The 24,548-nt window shown below is 33.8% G+C and overlaps 1 protein-coding gene across 8 annotated transcripts in view; it reads left to right on the top strand.

Annotated features, from left to right (window-relative positions):
* LOC128178381 (high affinity cAMP-specific and IBMX-insensitive 3',5'-cyclic phosphodiesterase 8B-like) overlaps window positions 1-24,548 on the top strand; it is a 64,071-nt gene that overhangs the window by 6,000 nt on the left and 33,523 nt on the right. For 2 of the 8 annotated variants that reach the window (XM_052845501.1, XM_052845503.1), the window contains exon 2: window positions 10,294-10,506. The exons of 1 other annotated variant lie outside the window; for it this stretch is intronic. In XM_052845501.1, coding sequence (XP_052701461.1) covers window positions 10,294-10,506 — 213 coding nt within the window. Of the gene's footprint in view, window positions 1-8,469; window positions 8,984-10,293; window positions 10,507-18,780; window positions 18,811-20,672; window positions 20,851-24,548 lie in introns of those variants that run through there. 5 more of the 8 variants (XM_052845499.1, XM_052845500.1, XM_052845502.1 and 2 more) reach the window with 5 other exon arrangements.

The raw sequence follows: 24,548 nt of genomic DNA, 5'->3' as shown, positions 1-24,548 counted from the left end.
TTAAAAGTATCTAAATGTTCTGGTATTGACTTGTAGTACTAGACTAGAAAGGGGCCCATTTAAAACAGAATACAAGTTTAGCTCAAGAAAATAATCGGAAGACTTCAAATAAAGTCTGAATCATACTTACGCAGGGTATGTATTGTATGTATATTAGCTGCAATAATGTAGCCCTCTCCGATTTTTTATATCTGATGTTTACTGGAGAGGGCTACAATTCCACAGGATCTCCGTAATGGTGCAAAATTAAGTTTTTAATGCGGCTGACTTCGGTCTGAAAAGATCGATTTTATATTTGTCTTCCTTGAGATAAAATGATTTTTTAATTCAGGTTAAACAAATTAATCGTATATAAATCAAAACCAGATAAAACACATCAGCATGTTTACCAGTCGTCTTTTTCAGCAGCCATGACTATATGGGATGTACGCTTGGAGTTTTGATGGGCTTGATAAAGTGAATGTCAGTGTAAATAATTGATCTTACCTCGTTATAACACTAAAACATCATTTAAGGAAATGGTATATAATGGAAAATTCATATTTACCGCGTTAATTATGTTTATAATAGGGGAATTCCTATATTCAGTTCAAGATCCGCTCCTGAATTCTCATTGGCTGTCCCAAAATAAAACCGGTCAAGGTCAGTAGACATGGCGGACAAATTCAACTTTCGTTGTTGACATACACGAAAAGTAACCGATATATGGACTATACTTGATATTTTTGGATTAATTTATGCCATAGACATCTACAACGTTTGAGTTCAGGTAAGAAATGCAAATGTTATTGTCATTTATAAACGATTTGAGACGAAATCGTTGCGGGAGTGAATCACTCCCGCACTTGCACCATTACGGAGATCCTATGGAGTTGTAGCCCTCTCCCAAAAAAAAAAAAAAAAAAAAATCGGGAGAGGGCTACATTATTGCAGCTATATGTATATATACATGTACTATCATTACTCCGCCTAAAATTGGTCACGTGGTTCTACAAATGTATATTTGGATTAACATTAATAATACAGTAAGAACAAGTAAGACAGAAAACTACAACGAGTAAATGACCATATTTTGAAAACGTCATGCCTCGTTAAAAAACAAGGAATACAACAATTTATGTAGGTAAACTTCAATGTCAAAGGGCGTTTGTCGGAATCCAAAATCGTTAAAAAGTTTAATTTTGATATCCATAATTTGTTAGTATTCGTTTAGAAAATGTGATCTCTTTTTCTGAGAAACTAATTTTGTTATTTCGCCTCCATTATTGCATTCAAAAGCTAGCTGCTGGTCTGTAGCTTCCGGTCTGAAAAAAAAATTCGGATGGACGACCTAGGAGCTACAGTGCCTCTCAAAGCAAAAAAAAACCCCTGCAATTTACGGCGCTAGTCTTGGACTGCATAAGCGTCGGAACCGGGGGGGGGGGGGGGGGCTAGTGGGGCTGAGCCCCCCCCCCCCCCCCCCACTTTTTTTGCAAAGTTATACCTAACCATTAGAAACATAGCATGATAGAGGGTTCAGCCCCCCCCCCCCCCCCACTTTTTCTCGCAGGAAAGATTATTGTTCCTAAATTTACCCTGAAAGATTGAGAAGTTGGATTCAGAAGCATACTACCCCCCCCCCCCCCCCGGATTAGGAATTTCATGATTTTGGAAAAAAAAAAATTGGGTAAGTTTTTTTTTGTTTTTTTTTTGGAAGTATAGGTATACCCCCCCCCCCCCCCCCCCCTCCCGGATTAGGATTTCCATGATTTTGGGAATTACTTTTTTCTCAATATTTCTGAGGATTAGTCTAGCCCCCCCCCCCCCCCCCCCCCACTTTCAATTTGCCTCTGACGCCAGTGGACTGATTAACCCTTAATATTTCCAAACACATTCTATACGGATAGGACGTCCATCCGAATTTTTTTTCATTTTTCAGACCGGAAGCTACAGACCTGCAGCTAATCAAAAGCATGCCTTTTACTGCAAGATGCCTTGTTTAATTCAAAAATATGATTTTACTCTATATTTGATTACACTTTATTTCATTACAGTTTTTGTGGGTATTTGGGGGAAAAAATAGGTGGGGGCTGCCATTACAATGTTTTTTTGCTTACAGTGATTGGTTGTTTGAAATCCCGGGATAATTTTCTATATAACTGGTCCCAAAGGACACATTTCCGTATATAAGTTGTGATTGTAAACTTTTTACACGGAAGCTGTCGAGGTAACTCGGCGAGGATTAATATCGAAAGTGACGAGGCATCAGATAAGCACTGCTTTATCTTAGCGCCGATATTATAGACCTTGTTACACTTGTCGAGGTGTTCACTAAGACATAAACACCAAAGGCATTAATTGTGCATAAACACTGTAACATTTAGGGTCCAAAATCGATAGGTGAGAACCCCGTCGGGACTTCTGAATTCCAACGAAAGTAGCATCACTTTGCGCAATTTACTTAACAGTCATAAAAACCATTCTATGTTCTCTCTGCTTTATGGAAGCTGCCACTAATTGGCGCATACAGTGTTCATGGATATCTTTATCATTGTATTTTTTATTCCGACAGAATGAACTCCTGTATTGATCTAGAAAATACCTAGTACTGCTAATGAACATGGAAAATGGAGTCAAATTTGATTATGCGTTACTCATAGACCTGTAACAAGAGATGCCTGACTTTGTTGTTCCTTCATTTTTAGTATAAACAAGTCTTGTGCATTGGGACCGCCTCCATTTTCCACATCGCAAAATAAAAACTTGAGTTTCTTGTATCAAACAAATCATACATTAATGAAAAGAGTAAAACACAATTAGTTTTTTCTGGAATCTGGTTGCAATGTTCACATAAATCCTGACAAATACTAATCTATGGTTGAAGTTGTTTAGAAGATAAAGGGTGATTTCTGTTAATTATACATTCATAGCCGATATGAAACACCCCTGAAACTTTTTTTCTCATCAAACTACCAATCACTATATGATCCTATTATTATCGGAAAAACCTTGTAATGACAGCTCTCTTCAAACCTATTTTGTCAGAATATATCTACAAAATCTCCAGCGAAATTAAAATGTGATGGAATATGGATTAAATCATATGTATATTAAAGGCTAGCTCCAGGAAGACTTACTTTGATTGCTAGAATGGGGACGGAATAAAGAGAATGAGTTTCTTGCAAGAAAATATATTTTCTAAAAGGCTACTCAATAGAAGTTACATCTGTTTCATTAACCTATTTATTTTAAGACATAACTTTCATTATTGTGAATCAGCACGTTACACAGAAAGAACAGCCTATTCTTCCATATATGTGAAGGTAACCATGGTTACTGTCGCGCCTTTAAAGTTTGACGTCAGCATAAGCAGTGCGTGAAGTCCGTGCTCACTATGTAGCTCAAGATGGCCATGAGAATTCGTTAGATGGCTATGAGAATTCGTATATTCATAAGCGGACGAATTATTTTTAAACTCTCTAGAACTTGATCATCTTGTAACTTTCTTTATGAATAACTATCAATTATGTTAGAAATGAATTTAAAAAAATAAAAGGATATAAATATTTTGACGCCGTTGTTGACTATCGTAAAGATACAGACAAGTTATCATAACGCGCTCATGAATGCGCGTTGCTCACCTGACGACGGTTATCATAGCAACGACGTCAAATGCTGTATTGATTTAACTTGAAGTGTGACAAACTGTTTCATTATAAGAGCATAGCAAACAATTCTAGAATAACAGACTCATGTACAAAAGCTATCAAATATTGTTCTCTATAAGATGACAAATTACGAGAATGATATCTTCAATTGTTATCATGATCTATGTGGCTACGAGAGTAGTGAACGTTGTAGGAAAAATGCATTTAATCGCGTAAAGTTTATGTAATGTTTATCTACAACTATCGCTTTTCTCGTGGCAAAAAATAATGTTTTTATCATTTATGTTTCTACTGTTTTTGTTAAACAGTGTGTTGCATAGTTGGTGGTGTCAATTTTTCTATACTGTCGTTTTATCAATATTAATAAAAACTCAATAAAATTCAGTTTCGAGGATTTGAACAATATGAACCAGGCAATATCTTAATCTTATAGTGACCTTGACATGTTCTTGAAAATGACCTGGTACATGTACACATATCATCTTGAAACAATGTCAAAGCCAGAACAGCTCCTTACCCAATTATGTAAGGGGGTTTGATGATATAGATCAAATATATTTTATTTTAACAGACTACAAGTGACCGTAATATTAAACATTTAGTAACCTCTTTTAGTTTGCCTGGATGAGAACATGTTTTCACGCCTTATATGATTTTGTTTATCGTAAAGAAATTTGAATAACAAAAAGTTAAAAGTACATTTTTTTGGATGAACCACTTTGTTATAAAAAAAAAACAACGCTGTCGCAAGATGCACATTTTGCTTAATTGATTGATATTTATAAATACCTCAGGGTTCAAACGATGTTCATTCAAAAGTATGACAAATTTCCACGATTTCTCAGTCCTGTTAGCTTATCAGGTTTCATTCAATACAATGCTAAAAAAATGTGATGTCTACGGGGATTTTTTATATTCTCTTTTGAGAAGTGGACAGGCATAGCCTACATCCACTTCTCTTCGCAAGCCCTCATATTTTGATTCTGGAAAACGTGTAAATGTCAGAACCAAAGACGGTTTACACTTCGAGCCATGTTTCGACTCCAGTTTCACTGAATTTTCGTAACAGACCTATTATTTCTATATTTTAAACATAAATGCATCCATATATCACAAACAAATCACCACTAACCCGCTTTCAAATCATTTTCTCAACCTCTACATTCCGGGTTTAAATTATGAGATCACTCGCTATAGGTGGTTTAAAAAGTAGAAATTTTAGAGTCGGAAAAAACGGAAAATAGTGTTCAGATTGTAGACTTTAGATTTAAGGTATTTTTCTTAAAATTTACAGAGCCATATAGAACGGTTTTACAATTTAAGACAAGTTAACAAAATGCATACGATAAAATACGTAACTTTGTCACATAAAACAATGAAAAGTCTTTATTTTAATCTTTCTTGTATGCTATATTAATCAATGTTCGTTTTATTGTTAATAATGGATGTAGAACGAATTTTGTCACCATAGAAGATGGTTAAAAAGGGAAGATATACCACTTTGTAATTATTTGACTCAATATTTGTTTGTATGTTGTAAGATTAAGTTGATTCAGTTACGTTTTTGACATTATTGTCTTAAATAGGTTTCCAATTTTATCCGAAACATAAACATTTAATCTGCGCTGACCTAGATAAACAATGTGATACACAAAATTTAAACCCGGGATGTAGAAGTTGCGAAAATGATTTGACAGCGGGTTAGTGGTGATTTTTTGTGATATATGGATGAATTTATGTTTAAAATGTAGAAATATTAGGTCTGTTACGAAAATTCAGTGAAACTGGAGTCAAAACATGGCTCGAAGTGTAAACCGTCTTTGGTTCCGACATTTACACGTTTTCCAGAATCAAAACATGAGGGCTTGCGAAGAGAAGTGGATGTAGGCTATGCCTGTCCACTTCTCAAAAGAGAATAGGATTTTTAATAGCAGCAAGCCCGGATAATAACGTTGAAAAATTGCGCGATGTATTCCGAGTGTATTCCGAATGGAGAAACGATGTAAACGTTCCCCATAAATCTCCGTAAGGAATCTGTTTTCGTTCCTGTGAACTTTTCCGAGTGAAAGATGATAATGTGTCAATAAAATTATCTTGAAAATTATCCCTTTCAACTATTTCAATTTCACTTCTTTCACAGGTATGTGTATTTTTTTTTTTAAAAAGTCGTTCAAATGTGCTGAATAATATTCTTGGGACAGACTAAAATAATGATTTTAGGACAAAGGAATCATTCATTGAGTATTATGAGGTGATCAAATACGGTCGGGGTAATCAAACCCTATAAATCCCGATGGGCTTTATCAGGGGTGTGCAATTACCATCGCCCGACGCCCGGGGCTACCGATTTTAGAGGTCGGGCTAGCAAAAACATTAACTGTGGTAGCCCGTCGGGCTAGTAAATCATAACCAGAGGTGGCAAAATATGCCGGTAAATTTGCAGTGTCCTAGTAGGAAAAGTGTATCGTCATTGTTATCACAGAGGCATAATATCTGCTCCTTTTAAGTCATGATAGCCTAAAAATTTCTTAAGCATTTTTTTCTCGTGCTACATTCTTCTGAGAAAAAACACTCTGCTGTAAGTTTCACACTTTGAAGTTTTACCGACAGTGTTGACCTGACCAGTGGCTAGACGAGATAGTCACGCCTTACTGCACATGGCTTCCGTAGTTACCTGTGCAGTTGTTTCAAGTGACATCACTGTAAAATGATTCCTTTTCCTTTAATATGTATTCATTGGCTTTTTTTAATATAATTTTTTTTACAGAGAGAGAGTTAGAGAGAGAGAGAGAGAGAGAGAGAGAGAGAGAGAGAGAGAGAGAGACGCATTACAGAGATATTATAAATTTCTGCACTAACTATTCTCATGAACACATTTTAAAGTGACCTGCTTGGTGAATTAAAAAAAAATCATATTTTGCATATTATTATTTGTGCATTTTCCATTATTTTTAATTAAAATTTACCATTACGTAATTAATTGCATAGTTGTATTTTGTACCTGGAAATTAAACAGGATAAAATGCATGCACACATAGATAGTTGCAGTGATTTTATAGAGTCTGTTCACATTCACAATGTTATGTATGGGTTTTATTATATAAACGGTACCCAAACCAATTTTGTAACTAAAATGTGAGAGATCAATGAAGTTGAATATTTTTGAACTAGTCTACCACAGAAAACATGCAAGTAATAAATATTTCGTATATTAATAATTATATACTAGTATCATACAGGAGAAAACATTATGTACATAAAATTTAGGGTTTCTTATAAAATGAAATGTCCGAAATAGTCTGGCTAGTAACTTTGAATCTTGGGCTAGTAACTTTGGTACTCCCACTAGCCCCTGGGCTAGTGGCCAAATTTTGTAATTGCACACCCCTGGCTTTATGACAGATTATTTGATCACACCATAATATTCAAAGAATTATTCCTTATTACTTATATTTAAAGACAAGTCAGTAAATGTACGAATAAATATTAAGATAGTCAATGATGTATTGGACTATACAATACAAAATCAGTTCGTAGTGTTATCACATACAAATACAATGGAAGATGTAAGTATATCATGTTCTTCGGGTAAAATAAACTATCGTGCAGTTTTGAATGTTCACCATTACCAGAGACTAAGAGTTTTGGCAGAGTTTTTGATAAACAGAATAGAAACTTTAATCAACGCGTTTGAAAAACCAATAAGATCAAACAAGTATATTTTAGAGTTATACATGCATATCTTCCTTGTTTTAATTACTTCAAAATTTAGTGCTATTATTAACAATATATCTATACTGTGTTTAGATGTTGTTTTGTTAAAACTTTATAGGAGAGGGCGTTCTAAGTTTAAGGAACCTTCTTGACATTAAGATACCCGGTATGTTCAAACCAAACCAAAACAATCGCAAAAAGGATAAATAATCGGTTCGATGTACATTTTGTACAAAATGAGACCAAGATACGGATGATTACTCATCTTAAGTTGTATAATTATTGGAGCACCCGTGCTTGAATATATGCGTCTTTGGTACTAATTTGGTAGGCGATCCGGTCCTTACAATTTTTTTTTCAAAAATCAAATAATTAAATTGGTGCATTTTTTTCGCAGAGTTAAATAATTTTGTTGAATATTAAATGAAAATGGTAAATGGATGGTTTTTCAAAGATTTCTGCAGATACGGAAAATTATTGATTTGGCGATAAATATTACAGAATTGTTTGACTGTAAGCGCTACCTGTGAAGAAACTCAACAAACTGTCACCTTGCTCATCTGTCATCACGGAAACGCTAGTATTGATGACGTCAATGGAGCACCACGCCGAGACACCCTCATCCTTAACACTAGCTGGCACAAGCCGCGAGCCGCGGATGTTGCAGAACTGGAAGACGAAAATGTTAGTCGGTTTTTTTTTTCAAAACAAGCATTAATTTAAAGAGAGGTTTTCACCTTTTTACAGCCTAAATGAAAATGCGAAGAAAAACTGCGGAAGCACTTAATTTGAATGATGTAACTACCACAGAAGATAACATTCGCTTAACTAAGCAAGCCTATCGGTAAATCGATCCAGAAGAACTCGTGCCGGCCATTATCAAATTTAGAGAGTTTACCAATAAATATTTATCAGTCGGGATTGTCAGCACTGAGTCTTCGTAGGTTGTCATACTAGTGGGTTTAATAGGGACAGTTTTTTTTTCAAATAAAAGCATCACTTTACACTAGATCTCTTTGCAAGTGAAAGTCAGGATTTTTCGCACATGTGTCGAATGGTGTGACACTACTTGACTTGTGATCGATTGGAAGTATCTGTTCTGTGGACAGAGGGAGAGGTTTTGTCATACGTGTTGTCATATCTTTGGATGTCGCAATAGTGAGTCGGTTTGTTCAGAAAAAAAACCAGCGGTATCACGCTAGGCGGAATTTCCATTTACTTCCGTGTTTTCACGAAAATGTGAAATGTGATAAGCTGTCCAGAAATGTTTAAGTTTTTCCAAGAGTGGCGACAAAACTTTATACTGAATTCAATATTGTTTTCGCCTGTTGGAATTTCTGGAAGCGTTTGGTGTGGCAGTCGGGATGGGATGTACACCTAGCATTCATGTAAACCAAACAGGTGTTGTATACTGTCGAGACTCGGACGAATCGAATTCACCCCGCGGTTCGTACAGTGCTACTATTCATACTCACATTATAAAAACCGACAGTTCAGAAGTGACGTCAATTTCCCGCCCAATTTCACCCGGAAAACAAAAACGAAAAGATTGTAGAGAAAAAGAAGTATCAACAACATCAAATAATGCAGTCGAAACGCAAACTACCAGTGTTCAGATGAAGGTATTCAGAGTAGTATTTTAAAATGAATTTTATTCAAAAACATTTGCATCATCTTCATTACCAAATTAACTATAATAAACGAACCAATTTGATTTGATTTTCCCACATTTTGGAGATTATGTTTAAAATCTGGTATCAGTAGTTATAAAATCAATGTATATAGTAAAATTTATATAATGAGAATCAAGAATTGTACACACTTGTCTCATTTTTTTCGCATAAGCAAAGCTGTATTCTCCAAAAGAAACTTGGTCATTCAAGTACCCCATCATTTCCATAGCAACGAGATATTGTGCAATGCTCAATCTGTTGTGCGATATGTGAAAAGACAGCTTCCCATTAATATTAACATATATAAATATGAGTATCAATGATATAACATTGGTGTTTTCTGTTGTTCGTATTATACTTATACTTTTTAATTTTGATAACCGTAATATTGTAGTGTGTGATAAACTGATTTTGGGGAGAACCTTATAATGAAGATTATGTTCGCGCGTTCGATCCGATCCTAATCTCATAGAAACAGAGAACCACCTTAATTGTTCTCTGTCTCATGGGAGATCGGTATGTGTTGGACGAGTTTCCAGACGTACGCCCTTGGCTACAGGTGACTGTTGCCATATATAGAGCGAAATTTGTCTGGCTCCATTGCTTGATTGTAAACGTCTGCAGGACGTCTGTCTGTCTGTCTGTCAGTTTGTCTCTGTCCATCTAACGAGAGTCAGGAAATTGCTGTTTGAGTCTGGGTGAAAATGTGATTTATTGTTGTTATCAGAACTATCTGATAATGGTTGATTACTTTTATTGTTCTGAGGAAAAAACACAAATGAAGGGCACTTGATCGTTTCTGGTCATTTTAGGTAATCTGGAAAAGGAGAGAAAGCGTGGCTTGATATTTATATTACTGGTATAACAGTTGGTTCGTGTTGTAATGTTGGTGAAAATCTGTTCCACGAATATGAAGCATAATAAAAATTTTATTACTAACAAAACGAAAGTTAAACTAATAGAAGTTATTGAAAAATGGATTTTTCTTCAGCATCTTTTTTTCTTTGATATTTGCTTTTTGTTTTACTTTTTGTATCAATCGAAGAGCTCCAGATGCGATTTTGCTTTAAACATATAAAAACATTGAAAGAAACATTTTCAAGGGTTAAACATTTTTTTAAATCTCTCTCTCTCTCTCTCTCTCTCTCTCTCTCTCTCTCTTTCTCTCTCTCTCTCTCGTCATCATTTTATGTTGAATACCGTTATTTTTCCCGCTTTTTCTTAGTTTTCTTCCTCCTGTGGCTCTCTCTCTCTTTCAGATTAAGCTGGGTAGTGTAGCGATCACTCTGCCTGACTACCCGCACTACTCTCCGGAGCGATCCTCTCCCACCAAGCCCTTTGTCAGTTCCCGGATTAACACAAAACACAACAAAATCCATAGAAACAAAAAACCTTCTAGATCGTCTAAAAGAATATTGGTCGAGGACATAAGCTTGAGCGAAGAAATCTTGATAGATCTGCAGGATGAGATGGTATTTAGATTACTTGAGGCCAAACCAAAAACACCTCACACTAATTTGCTTTTCAATTGTGTGGTCTGATACTAATCTATTAATCTATTGATGTGTATTTTGTCACTCATGATTATTTCGTATAGTGCTTTATCTAGATACTTAAACATTCGCTAAATATCTGATGTAAGTTTAAGTTTAGAAAAACACTGCTTCCTGACATTAGTGCTCACGTTTCAATCATCATTTATGAAGAGCGTAATGTTACATCCGATTCTGTTTTATTTCCATTAGATGAGCACTCTAAGTGTCTCAAAGCCTCAACGTTTTTCACTACAAGCAAAAGTTGGAGGAGAATTTAAGCAAATGCATGTCTCTGTTATTTTCTTTAGCAAATAAAACTGCGTGGATTTCTAATCTGACTTGTCTATACCACACAATACAATGCCCATAAAATATTGTTCCTCGTCTGCTCAGTCTTTTTGTTATTTTGTCATAATAGTTTTCTTGTTATCCCTTTCAGTTTGCTATGCTTTTTGACAGTGTATCAGTTATTGAGATTTTTTATCCGTTTGTTATTCTACAATATGTATCGATCGGCGCAGTGGTCTAGGTGTTTTACTTCAGCGAAGAATCGTTGTTCAAAAGCGTCAGGTCTTCAAATGGATGAAATAATACGAGGGTTGTTAAAAAAGTTTGCGAACAAAGTGATTTGCGACAAAATTACTGTGTACTTTATAGGATGACGTATGTTTTATTAAATAGCTACCAATTCAAAATAAGTAGGCAAAAATCATATGATTTTAACTTTTTTTTTCAAAAGATACAGCGATTTTTACTTTGCATTAATTAGATTTATACGGAGCACCATTTCATATTTTGTCAGATGACGTCAAACTACTGAAAGGCAATCGGGACACTTTTTTTTTCAAAGTAAACACCTTTTTAGTGCCACACTCTTTTGATGGCATTAAAGGGACTTGGACACGATTTGACTTAAAAATTTTCAAATTTTATTTTCCCATTTTCAATGTTTATACTGATAAATATAGAAGTTTACAATGCTATGTCAAAATTTGAAAGTCAAATATCAAGTTATAAGCAAGATACAGAGATTATAATTCTTTGTATTGTAAACAAAGCTCGAAAATGTCATTTTTTACGAATGTGTTGTATTGGTGTAAGTTTCAATCAAGTGTATCTTTCTTTTGTTGAAAATAGTATTTATGAAGATATTGAATTAATTTAAATTGTTTTTTGCATGTCATTTGTCTACAAAATGGTAATACTCTACATTACATTTTTGTAAACAACTATAAGACTCGAGCTTTGTTTACATAACAACCAATTCTTACCTCTGTATCTCGCTTGTAACTTGACTTTAACATTCAATATTTTGGTCAATTATTTAGAATGCACCAGTTAACCATTTTATACATAAAAAATAAAAATAAAATTTTTGAACTCAAATCGTGTCCAAGTCCCTTTAACCCATATATAAATTGCACGTTCATACCATTAATAGTCAAGTTTCTGTATTATGTCTTTTGTGGCACTTCGTAGATCGTTTAGGTCCGAAAAATTTCTATCCACGCAGTTTCGACTTTCGATACAGAAAAAGAGCATGCATATATATATATATATATATGTATATATATATATATATATATATATATATATATATATATATATATATATATATATATATATATATATATATATATATATATATATATATATATATAAAAAAGAAGCTCTAGCAAACCAACAACACTCGTTATCTAAAGTGTCGGATCAAAAGATACACGGTTATAAGATGAGATATAAAAAAGCAATAATTTGACAATATTTTTGAAAATTTGACAATATTTTATTTTATTGTTCGTGTCGTTGGTTATTTTTAGTGCTTTATATATATATATATATATATATATATATATATATATATATATATATATATATATATATATATATATGGGTGCAAGATACGGGCTGTATGGTGGTTGGGGTGCTGAAAGAGCTCAATATGATATCAGTTTTTCCATCTTTAAACCTCTGTGGTTCCAATAGTAAACTTTTGTCCTATAAAATAGCAGCATCTAAGAACCTTTTGGCCTCCATCGCGATCGGAGATTTTTCTGCGTGCACACAAACTTTAATGACGGCCATGAGCTACAAGATGTCCATCAACGTTAACTTATTTTCTAGCGTTGGTCGTCCATATTCGGCGAAGCGGTCAAACATTCTTCAATTCAATTGAAACTTTCACAAAATGACCTTCATACGTTATTGTGATGTTATATAAAATATCGTTTATTTTTATGCGCTTGAAATGTACATCTTAATAAGGAAAAATGCGTACAAAATATAAAAAATAAAATAAAAACGGACATGCTCCGTGAAGCCTAACTTATTAAAATAGTTAAGCTGTATATTTTTTATTGTGAATTTAAAAAAAATAAAATCTTTACATACTTTTTTTTAGAAAATATGTCAATATTAAATCTAAAAGGTTTCTCTGGGATCATGCGAATAGTCCCCTTACAATCGAACTTGTCCTAGAACTTTTTTAACAATTCTCGTATATGAAAATATCCTAGTCTGAAAGTGAATGAAACTGGTGCCATGCAAGATGTAAGCTGTAACGGGTGTACTTCTGGTACATCAACAACCAGCATCACCAAGATCTCGCGAACGTTTGTATTCTCAATTTCGCACGTTTATTAAGGAATCTATGTTGTAATTTTACAGGAATAAGAACAGTTTATTCTTATTAAACTGAAAGGTATAGTTTGTGTTCATCCTTGTCTTCCATTTTTAATCCGTATCCAGCCATTAGCGTATATGAAAACATTGGCTTGAGTATGAAAATTAGGGTTGACCTGTTGTGGATATTGCATGGCAACCCGAATTTCTCCTAAGAGCTACTGAACTGTTAGTTCTCAACAGTTTTCCACAGCAAAAAATCCGGTTTTTGAAATGGTGAAAATAGCAGGCGGGCGGGCGGGCGAGCGGTCGAGCGGCTGCCAAAAGGGTACCCCTACTGTACGGGAAACTCATCCTACAGTTTTCATGATGGGAAGTTATTGTTTTTCAGAACAATTGTGCAAATATCAGAGATGTGCATATTACTTGGATTTTGATTTTTGATAATTTATTGAAAAAATATCAATTGTTGAACTTAGTCATATTCTCGCATAATATTGCAAATAGAGAACATCATTTCTGTTGATAGGTAGCGTTTATCAATATTCAGGGTTGGCAAATGGATTATGGATACTGTTCACACAAAAGAAGACCCGGTTTGCTGTCACATTGACAGCTTTTCTTGTTATATCATATTTTTGTAAATGATATATGGTATAACACAACATGAACAACAAGTCGTGATCAAATTTCATTTTTAAAAATGGGAAAGTAACGTAAACATAACCGCTTGTGTGGTCGTCATTGTTGTTTCGACTTTTTAGGAGGGTTTTTTGATTGGGGGTGGGTGGGGGGTGATAGGGTTGGAGGATCAACCCAAATCCCTCATGTTGACGTCTATAAATCTTAAGAATCGACAACTTAATTGCTTGAGCAGCATATATAACACATGTATATCGAACACCTATTGCTATCGTACATAATCACGCAAAGAGATCCTGAAATTGTCAAAAAAAGAAAAACTGAATTCAGTCAAAGGAAAATGTTTATTGAGCCTGGCCTCGAAATCAGACAACGTTCATTATAGTTCTGCAGTGGGCGTGTGTCGTCTGTTTGTTCATGGAGTGCATACAATGGAGATGCAATCACTTCCACACGTATTTCTCCCATTTCCTAAGCAACCGGAATTATCATGCATATGTTTACACAAAATCCATGCGATCCATTTAGTAACAGACAGTTATGAATTTTAAGCTCACCTGAACCGAAGGTTGTCCTTCGTGTGTCCATAAGTCTGTTAACGATATATACATGATGTGTATAGTTAAAGCGTATGTTTTCTTTATTAACTAGCTACTTGTGTCAAGAAATTTCTTTTATTTAGATAATTTATCTGAAATTCTATAATAATTTGCCTTCCAACATTATTGTGCCCTCCAACTTGGATTAACTGGCTACTTATATCGAGAAATTTCTTTTTTTTAATCAACTCATCTGAAATACTTTAGGAATTTGCGTTCCAACATTATTGTGTCCTCCAACTTGGAAAAAATACAAACGCTTTGAACAAACCCACTTAAGTTGGTCGATTTTCTGGGGTTTCATTATCAACAACAATGGTGACGATAAAATCAGATACTTTGGAAGAAATAAAAAAACAAATATTTATTGAATCAAATGAATCATATCACAAGTGAGACATAAAAATAACGAGATAAATATATACCAGATTCCGCCGTTATAAAACATTCTTAATTGTTTTTGAAATTGTTCTCAAGTCTTAAAATATTCTCAGTTGAGTAATTCTCATGGCTTGAGTTTAGAATTTTTTTTTTTGAGAATTCTTCAAGTTTCATAGTGGCGGACCCTGATATTGAGATGCAAGCATACCTGTACGTTCGCTGTTTCTTTCCACACATGCGCAGTGGTATTGAAGACATCTCTATAACGATTTGTGATGGTAAATTACTATGATAGTGGGCGGTTATTGGAGTCCATACCCGGTTATAAGTTTAACTTTAATTTTTGATATACTAGTATTTGGACTGTAATTTCGTCGTTGAATTCCATTCATTTTTTTTTTACTACCAGAAACGCTATTTATACCTTTTGATTAATATTAAAACTTTATATGTAAGTGTTAAAACAGAAATCGAGAACTTTTTCTTCTAAGACTTCCTTAAACGTTCTTTTATGCATATATATTTTTTTTCATATGTAAATCTAGCCCCTGCTTCTTAATTAGAACCATTTTAATAAGGCCTGGGACTTTCAGAAGGATGTAACTACCTACACCTGTATTTCTTGCGTCAAAACAAATTAAAAATGACGCTGGCTTCGAGCGAAATATACACCTGACCAATTGCGTAGTCTTAATTCAAAAGCCAGATAAATCGTGTTGATTTCAGAGCACCATTGCTGAATGCTCAGCAACGAAATAGACAGGCCTACGTCACATTGCTGTTTGACAGTTACCCGAAGTCCAAGCTCTTGTTAAATTGGTTCTAACTATTATATATATCATATACACAATGTTTGTAAAAACTGAAACTTCGTAAAAGTAGGTTTTTTTCTATATCAGTATTTACTCATTGTTATCTCCACACTTTCTGAATGGATAAAAATAAGTGTAATATTGTCCTTGTAACTTATTTTTACTTTAACAATAAATATATGTATTATGACTATTTCAAAGTATCATTATTCTTCTTTAAATTATCATTATTATAATAAAATCCTTCTTCTGAAATGAGAAATTGTCAGTCTTTAAATTGCGCAGGGGTTGGGAGGGAAGGGAGTTATCGAAAACATTTCAATTTAAAAAAAAATAAATAAAAATAAATGAATAAAATTCTTTAAAAATTCAGATTACGTTGCTTCAACCCAACCAACAGATATAGAATAGAAAGTTGGGATCTTCATTTAAAAACAGCTAAACTGTAACAATCTTTTGATTAAAATATGGAATGCAAGTGTTTACATTTATTCTAATCAAAGATATTTCGAAAACTTTGACGTTTTTTTTTTATTTGATCATACAGTACATTTTAGTACATTAAGATCAATTGAGAACATTTCCGTATTTGTCATTCTATGAATACTTTAATTGATACACTAAAACTTTTTCGACGGTCTGTTTAAATAACTAGCAGGTGTAAGGGAGGTTATCGAAAAATAGGACCTCGACGCTTCACTCAATTTCACTAAACATCGATCAAAGCTTCCATCACCAGTAGAATTCGTCTTAATCTGTAGCACCATGTGGCATGATTTACGGTCGGATTTTCGCTTGATTTTCTGTGAGTACCTTTCATTTCCTGGCATTGTCAAATACATCGTTCTTGTATAAATCTTGTTTCCTCCACTGTTCAAGGCTTTTAATTTTTTTAAATTAACGGAAGCATACATCACCGTGCTTTACCGCTTCTTTAAAGTTTTGTTGTTTTTAGAGTACATGTAAAAAAAAAAAAACTGCTGATGGTAGAGTATGACAAACCTTTTCTCCAATCACAGTCAACTGTTACCATTACTCAAACATTTAACGTGTTTAGTGTTTATATATATATATATATATATATATATATATATATATATATATATAATCCAAAATAAGTAAAGTAATAAATAATAAAAAATAACAGAAAGCCGATTCAAAACTCTACCGGTTTCATTAAAATCTTCAGGAGTTTTGAACAATCACCATAGATACATAAGATACATACATTTCAAATGATCATTGTGACGTCATATAACATCAAGTATATGTTGCGCTTTTCAGATATATATATATATATTTATTTATTAAGCTGTAGAGATATTTACACATTCTAATTGGTATTGAGCAAACTCTGTTCAATGCTAATATAATAAATGTAAAGTTTTTTTTTCGACTCATCGAGGACATTTCCTCCTTCGGTGTTTTGAAAACAATAAGAGAATGTTTATTCCATTATCAACTGATTTGACTTTACACCTTAATGAATTACATCTATCCTTTTTTATCGAAAAAACACCCTGCAATTGTCCACTTTGATAATCATGTAAAAATTAAACTTTTAAAAAGATTCCAAAATTTTCCTAAAAGTGACAAAGCAACTTAGTTTCTTGTTCAAATGTGAAAAACGCTTTGAATTCCAGCTTTTTATATCTATATCTTCGAAGGAACAACCTCAATGTTCATACTGGAATGGTGTTTTGAAATCAAATATAAATAACGAATGTCATCAATGTTGATAATATTTTTATTGTACACATCATACTATATGAGTTTGCATTAAAGCTTGTACTGAGTGACTTCAAACAAACGAAGATTCCTTCTCAAAAACGAAGTTTAAAAAGACCAATATGTCCAGCATTTTACTGAATTTTAGCAGTAGATTTTTGTTTTGTTTTGTTGATTTATGATAGTTTTTGAAATAAAATAAAGTTTAATTGACGGAATTGAATTGAATTTTTCACCATAGAAAAATACATTCCTTAAAAGTTGCAAAAATGATAAGAAATTAAATGGAGACAAAAAAGGAGCCTAGAATCTGCTCAAACAGTACTTTGGATTCACAAAAATCATATAAAAGTTGAAATTACTAGCCAGGGGTTTCAGGAATATATACTAATTACTTCGCATTTATTTCATGTTAAGATGTCAAAGTGTATCAACATCTTCCGAATAAAGTAAGTAAACTAAAATTTTTACAGATATATGAATTCCAAATGCTTCATTTTTAATACAAGATATCACGAGTTATTGGTTGGTAGGAATATACTTTGTCATTGGTAGAACCAGGGATGCTATGTTTAAGGGAATAAATATGAAATCTCGGGGAAGTATACAACGCTCGAACGTTGCGTGTTTATTATTTGGGAATGCAGAATTTTGCAGAAAAATGATGTCACAAATTTTAGAGAACGTCTTTAGATTGTGGTATTCCGGTCAATAGCGTGAAACATTCTTCGGATTATTAGATGCGTTCCCATCTTACCTATACAAGAACATTTAAAAAAAAAACACGAGGAAGAGGGCAATGAGTATATTTATTTGAGCATTCGTTTTGTCGCTAAATGGCCATTATCAAGGTACAATGTTTATTGGGACACGGTGAGACAATTTCTTCTTTATGCAGATTCTGCGTTAGGGTGATAACAAAATGGCCTAAACCCCCTCAGGACTCGGGGCGGCTGGTGGTGCACTCCCGATACGGGTGTTCTCCAACGGTGGTAATGAGGCAGGGCTAGGCTTGTAAGGATCGGTGTTTTGTCACCTCAGATTTTACCGGCAAAAGGGGGCGTTACTTTAGGCTGATGATCCTAGCAGTGGCCAACACCGATAATACATGTACATATGTATTATCAAATCGCCACTCGCTGCCGGAGCAACGCTAATTACACCACGTCATTGTCACAAACTGTTAATTGATCAAGACATTGATTTCTCTTATCTGAACAAGATATTGTTTTTCGTGGCTACTTCCATTTAAGGGCTTTGCTGGAGTTGAAAGCTGTTTTTACCTTTAATTTATCTTGGATGTTTTTATAATGATTGGGAATTTTCTATATTTATTATGGATGCCTTACTCTGGATCGGTTTTTAATAACTGTTAACCCGGCCACCCTCAGTTCGTTCGAATTTCAGCAAAAGGAATAAAACGCACATGCCACCTACTAAAAATGTTGCCAATATTGGTGAGTAAATGGCTTTTATAACAGTCATAGTGTCTTTATGTATAAAATACATGTCTATATAAAGACACAATGACAAATATGAAACGCACACAAAAATTGAGACCATCCATTTTTAGCTGTCTCAGCTGTTGCTTCTGTCCCTTGTTAACCTTTGTCCCGGCCTGGTTCGTGTGTGTGGATAAACACATTAGTACACATTTGTTTGTGGGGCCAGACAAAACGTTGCCAACTTTTTGTCCTTTCTGTGTTTGCATTCTTGACAGTACAATAAACACACGCGAGGACGCAAACACTCGCCATGTACTTGTCCGTTCTTTGGTCTACAAAAAATTGCGTCTAGGTGTTTTCGGACACAGACCATTTCAATAAAAGATGGAAACCTTTGTAACTTTTTTCTAAAAAGGCGTGTTAAAAATGTTTTAATTCTTCATTATAACTGGTGAACACTCGCGGTTAGATATACAAATGTATACATATACATGTATGGACAAAAAAAAAACCTTTTGAAATGACTGCAAAGAGTAAACGATTTCTCAACATCTTACTATTTGTTTAAACTCCTGGTGAACAGTTAGTCAATAAAGTTTGGTAAAAACCCAATGCACTATTTATGATTTACATTGTCTATTCATATAGCTAAGGCATTCTTAAGAGAGTTTATGAAGCAAACATTAAGAACCATCACTTCGTTTGAATGCAAAAGCCGTTGTCCCCTTTGCAGAGTTCATAATGCATGACAGTTGCCTTTACTCGTATATGCGTCGAGAGAGGAGGTTTATGATGGTAATGTATTGTAATAAACTCGACTAAATACCACCATATCTCGCTTTATCTGTGTCAATATTGACTTCCTATCTGTAACGATTTAACAGCGCTCTCAAGGTTTACATTGGTCAACATTGAGTAACCTTCGGCTCTATTATGACGTCTACTGCCATGTGATAATTATTCATTATCACCTTAATGCTTCGGTGTAAAAGCTTCCGTCAATATTTGCTTTTTGCACATTGCGGGCGCATTTCCTTGCTCCATTTGTTCGCCATAAACAATGGTCTTCAATGGTCACTAAAAGTCCCTGATGCTCACACATTTTATGGCCTTACATTCGCAAAGATCCACATTGTTTTTTAGCTTGGCTGGATGTGTTTGTTGTTTGCTCTTCTTTTTTTCGGGGGGGGGGGGGTGGAGCATATTTATGTTTTTATTTATAAATGGAGAGAACGGTTTTCTGATGGCCAATACATGTAGTTTTCCTCCGGATCTGCAATGATGAAACAATCATTTCTGGTTCCGTAATCGAATTCCTTGATTGTTCTTGCACAGTTTCTTATCTGGAAATCAGAGGGCGACATTTAAAAGATTAGTTTCTGATCAGGGTATTCATGGTCAACACTGAGCATTTTCAAAGTTTTTTCATTCGGAGATTTAATTGTCTGCAAACATTTGAATTGACGCAGAGAACTAGATCTGCTCACTACACGAAGGAACACAGTCTAATGCTTTCAAAGACGTCATCGCTACGCGGTTCGGTCTACTTAAACTGTTGCATAAAACTGGCGTCCATCCGCTTATTAATTTCTCCCTATCAAAATGGCATTTCATAAACTCATCAAATATTTGTCATATATGTAAAATTTGTCTTGGCACCCACTTAATAAAAAGAAGAGACAATATTTGATCCTTGGCTTTGCATTCGTGGGGAATTAAAAACTGTATACACAGCTATCGTGAAAACTTTCCAACACAACATGTATATGTAAGTCTGAGCTATATACCCCTTTGCCAAACGGTGAAGACCAGCCCGTGTTGTACACTTGGGGTTGTTCAACGACCGAAAAGGTTTAGCCATGACTTGAATGAGAATTCACAATTAAAGGATTTTAATTAGTTTTATACCCCGGATATTTGATGTTGAGAACAGTCGTTCAGCATAAGGCGATGGATAATTTAGGTTTATGCAACCTACAGATAGGACTCAGTTTTTTCGTCCAGGAGCATACTCATAATGGCTCCATATCCAGAGATCCTAGGGAGGATAAGGTAGGCCGGATACGACTATCCTTTCTCATCCATCATATCATATCCATATTCTTCAACTAAAATCGCCAGATATATAGGGACCGAACGTACTATTTCACTACACGTGTTTTGTGGTCATCACAATATAAGCCAAAGAACGGCCCACTCTTGCCCAAGGAGGCAGAAGAGACGGGAATTCGTGAATAAATTCGTGAAGTAATGAGATGTGTCCATTTAATGCACATTCTCATTTTTGTAAGAGTAGGTTACGTTGTTGCAACCCAATACCTGTATGAGCTAGAAATATATTGCCGATATTCGTGGACTATTTCTAAGCTTAATTTCTTTTTTAAGTTTTGTTCTATCACCTTTGAGTGGTAAATATAATAGGAGAGAAAATCTGTGCGCAAGTTTCCAAATGAATTGCTCATTTTCTTTTTTAGATTCATATGGGATCTACGTTGCTTTAAATCATTACCCCAACCCCTGGCCAAGCAACTTAACGGTATACTATCCTATTGTAATGTTTGGTTAGATTTCGAATTATGTTTATCGGTCTTTGTAACCCCCCCCCCCCCCTTTTTTTTTTTAAAGATATTGCTTTAAACTCGATCTCTTTTATTTGAGCTAAATCGAGCTATATATTAGTATCTATAAAAACTGATAGATAATTATTAATAAGTTATGAACGAAAAATTAATGTGTATATATATCATTTCATCTAAAGCCTGCGTTTTAGAAATACATGTAGTGTATTTGAAAAAAAGTATTACATTCACAAATAGTAATCTTATTTTTGATTTAAGATCTGGACTCCGACTTCGTTTACCAAGCTTCATGTGACTATTCACGAAACAAAGCATAGACATATCGTTAGAAGGTGTATTCAATATCATGAGAATTAATGCCCTGAATTAAGGACAAACGAATATTTCTGGTAACTAACAGGAACGAACCGGAAGGGAAAATTAATATTACATGTATTAGAACTGCACATATTTTGACATAATTTAAAGGGACTTGGACACGATTTAAGATCAAAAATTTTATTTTTATTTTTCATGTATAAAATGGTTAACTGGTGCATTTTAAAGGATAAACCAAAATATTGAATGTTAAGGTCAAGTTACAAGCTAACCGAGGTTATGTAAACAAAGCTCGAGTCTGATAGTTGTTTACAAAAAATGTAATGTAGAAAATTACCATTTCTTAGACAAAATGACATGTAAAAAACAATTTAAACTAATTCAATATCTTCATAAATACTATTATCAACCAAAAAAAGATACATTTGATTGAAACTTACACCAATACAACGCATATGTAAAAAATGACAATATTGAGCTTTGTTTACCAAACAAAGAATTGTGAACTCTGCATATTGTTTATAATTTGATATTCAAATTTTGACATTGCATTATAAACTTCTATATTTATCAGTATAAACATTGAAAATGGAAAAATAAAATTTGAAAGTTTTAAGTCAAATCGTGTCCAAGTCCCTTTCAAAAAAATGTTATATATACAACTATATTTACCAGCATCACAATCGTACATGTATTGTACATGTATATGTCAGTTCGACCAGAAAAGGGCATCACCACACAGTTTTATCATAACTATGGAAACAATGACGTCAGTGCGGACATCGTGCATATTACTGATAAATAGTTTATTTACCCAGTTCCTATGTTAATTAGGTTTGTAAGGACAGCTAAACTACTCAGGTGAAGGGAAAACGCGATTTTTTAAAGCAAAGGTTAAATTTAAACTTAAACGAGTCGCAGAAGCATAAGCCTAAATCAATTCATATCAAAAATAAGAGAACAATACTCGGTCTTGCGTCTAAACCGCCCCTTACCTCTTACATATATGGTATCTTAGATTAAGCCAGAGACCTTTATTCTAACCTCGTTAATTGAATTCCAAACTCTGTCTTGGTTATTTGTATTAATCTTAGGACATGACGATCTGGATGGCATTCAACCCAAGGAAAAATTATTCATTGGATTTGTGGCTGTAATTTTTTTTTCTTCGAAAACTGTTTATCGTATTGATTTGTAATTAATGAAATGGAAAACTGTGTGTGCCATGTTCGTCCCATGTAAAAATTATATGTTTAATAAAGCGACATGGAAACGATTTAAAATTAAAATGTTAAAATATTGTTCTTGCAATGGAAGTAGATCCATTTATAAAGCTATTAAGTAAAACTTTAAAGTTTTTGTTTAATGTTTTGAGGTAAAAATTCGCGATTTTCTTCTAATTTATTTTTAGAATATGATTGTTTGATTTTTTTGCACATAAACTTTTCCTTTGAAAATTTATCCTGTGGTCTTGAATATTAACTGTGAATTTTAAAGTTTCGTAATTAAATGTTTATTGACTATAGCAAAATGTCTATCCGTCGTTTTTGGTGGGTTTTCCCCCATATATTCATAATAATTATACATTAACCAAATCAAAAAAAAAAAGATTGAGTGTCTTATTAGAAACTAAAAAAAATAGTTACCACATTTTCTATAATAAAACCCAATAATTCTGTCTTCCACGTATAAAAACATATACAAATGGTACTCTATATATCTTATATACTGTAAATTTGGGTGCGGTATTCTCTTTTTTTAAAGCTGTAATTTATAAATATGACAATATCTATATTTTTATCTTTAAGTTAAAAAAATTCTCTCTCTCTCTCTCTCTCTCTCTCTCTCTCTCTCTCTCTCTCTCTCTCTCTCTCTCTCTCTCAGTATAGTAGTTACTTTGCATTTATTGAGCATTCAAATTATTAATTTATTTAAAAATATAATACGTAAATAATCTTTTCAAGTTTTAGTACCTTTCTAATAAACTCGTATATTGGCATAAGTCTACCACTTCTGTTGCTAGTATATCAAACGTGATCTAAACTTTAGTTTCAAAAGCCATGATTTGAAATGTGTTATTTTTTCAATTGTATAAAGCAAAAAGTCTAAAGGGAGGGGGGAGGTATGGCTGTCATTATATTGGGTTTGTGTATGTCAAAGAAAGTTCAAAGTCGATGTCAAGGGTGTACATTTTCTCCAAATCAAAATATCAGTTGTGTGACTCCTGTCGAGCTAAACTTAATCAATATACATCCAGATGGGCGTTGAACCGTCCTTAGAGGTTTATTTTGTCTTTTTGACTTATCTTGCAAATATGCAACAATACAATGAGAAATTTGCTATAGAATCCGATAATGTCGACAGAAAAATAATAAAACGTGCATTAATCCTGTGGTTCTTTAAATCTTGCCGTAGAATGATATGAAAAGAAAGCTCGTTTATATAAGTAGCCGAAAGCCAATAATCATAATCGGTTGATCTGCCAGCATTAAAACTATATAACTTGACTCACAAGACTTGGCAAAAGAAATCGCTATGAAGGTTTTCGGATATTTTCCATGATCAGTTATTCTGTCCTGTTCGTAAATGTTAGCTGTAGGTCTGTAGCACCCAGTCTGAAAACATTCGAACGAACGACCTGTCAAAGAACTTGTATAAAATTAATGTAGGAAAATGTTCAAATTTTAAAGCTTTTGGATGATTTAAAAGTCTCTTTTAGTCTCAATGTCAACGCATAATGAAAAGTTTTACATTTCACATTTTGCTGGTATAATATGATTAATCTATAAATTACCCCTGATAAATGTATATATAATTGTATGATAAATGTCATATTGTAGTCTGTTACCCATG

The sequence above is a fragment of the Crassostrea angulata genome, chromosome 3 (assembly GCF_025612915.1).
Source record: "Crassostrea angulata isolate pt1a10 chromosome 3, ASM2561291v2, whole genome shotgun sequence".
In the NCBI taxonomy this organism is placed as follows: domain Eukaryota; kingdom Metazoa; phylum Mollusca; class Bivalvia; order Ostreida; family Ostreidae; genus Magallana; species Magallana angulata.
Note: the sequence above shows the minus strand (reverse complement) of the source record. Positions and strands in the feature narration are given on the sequence as shown.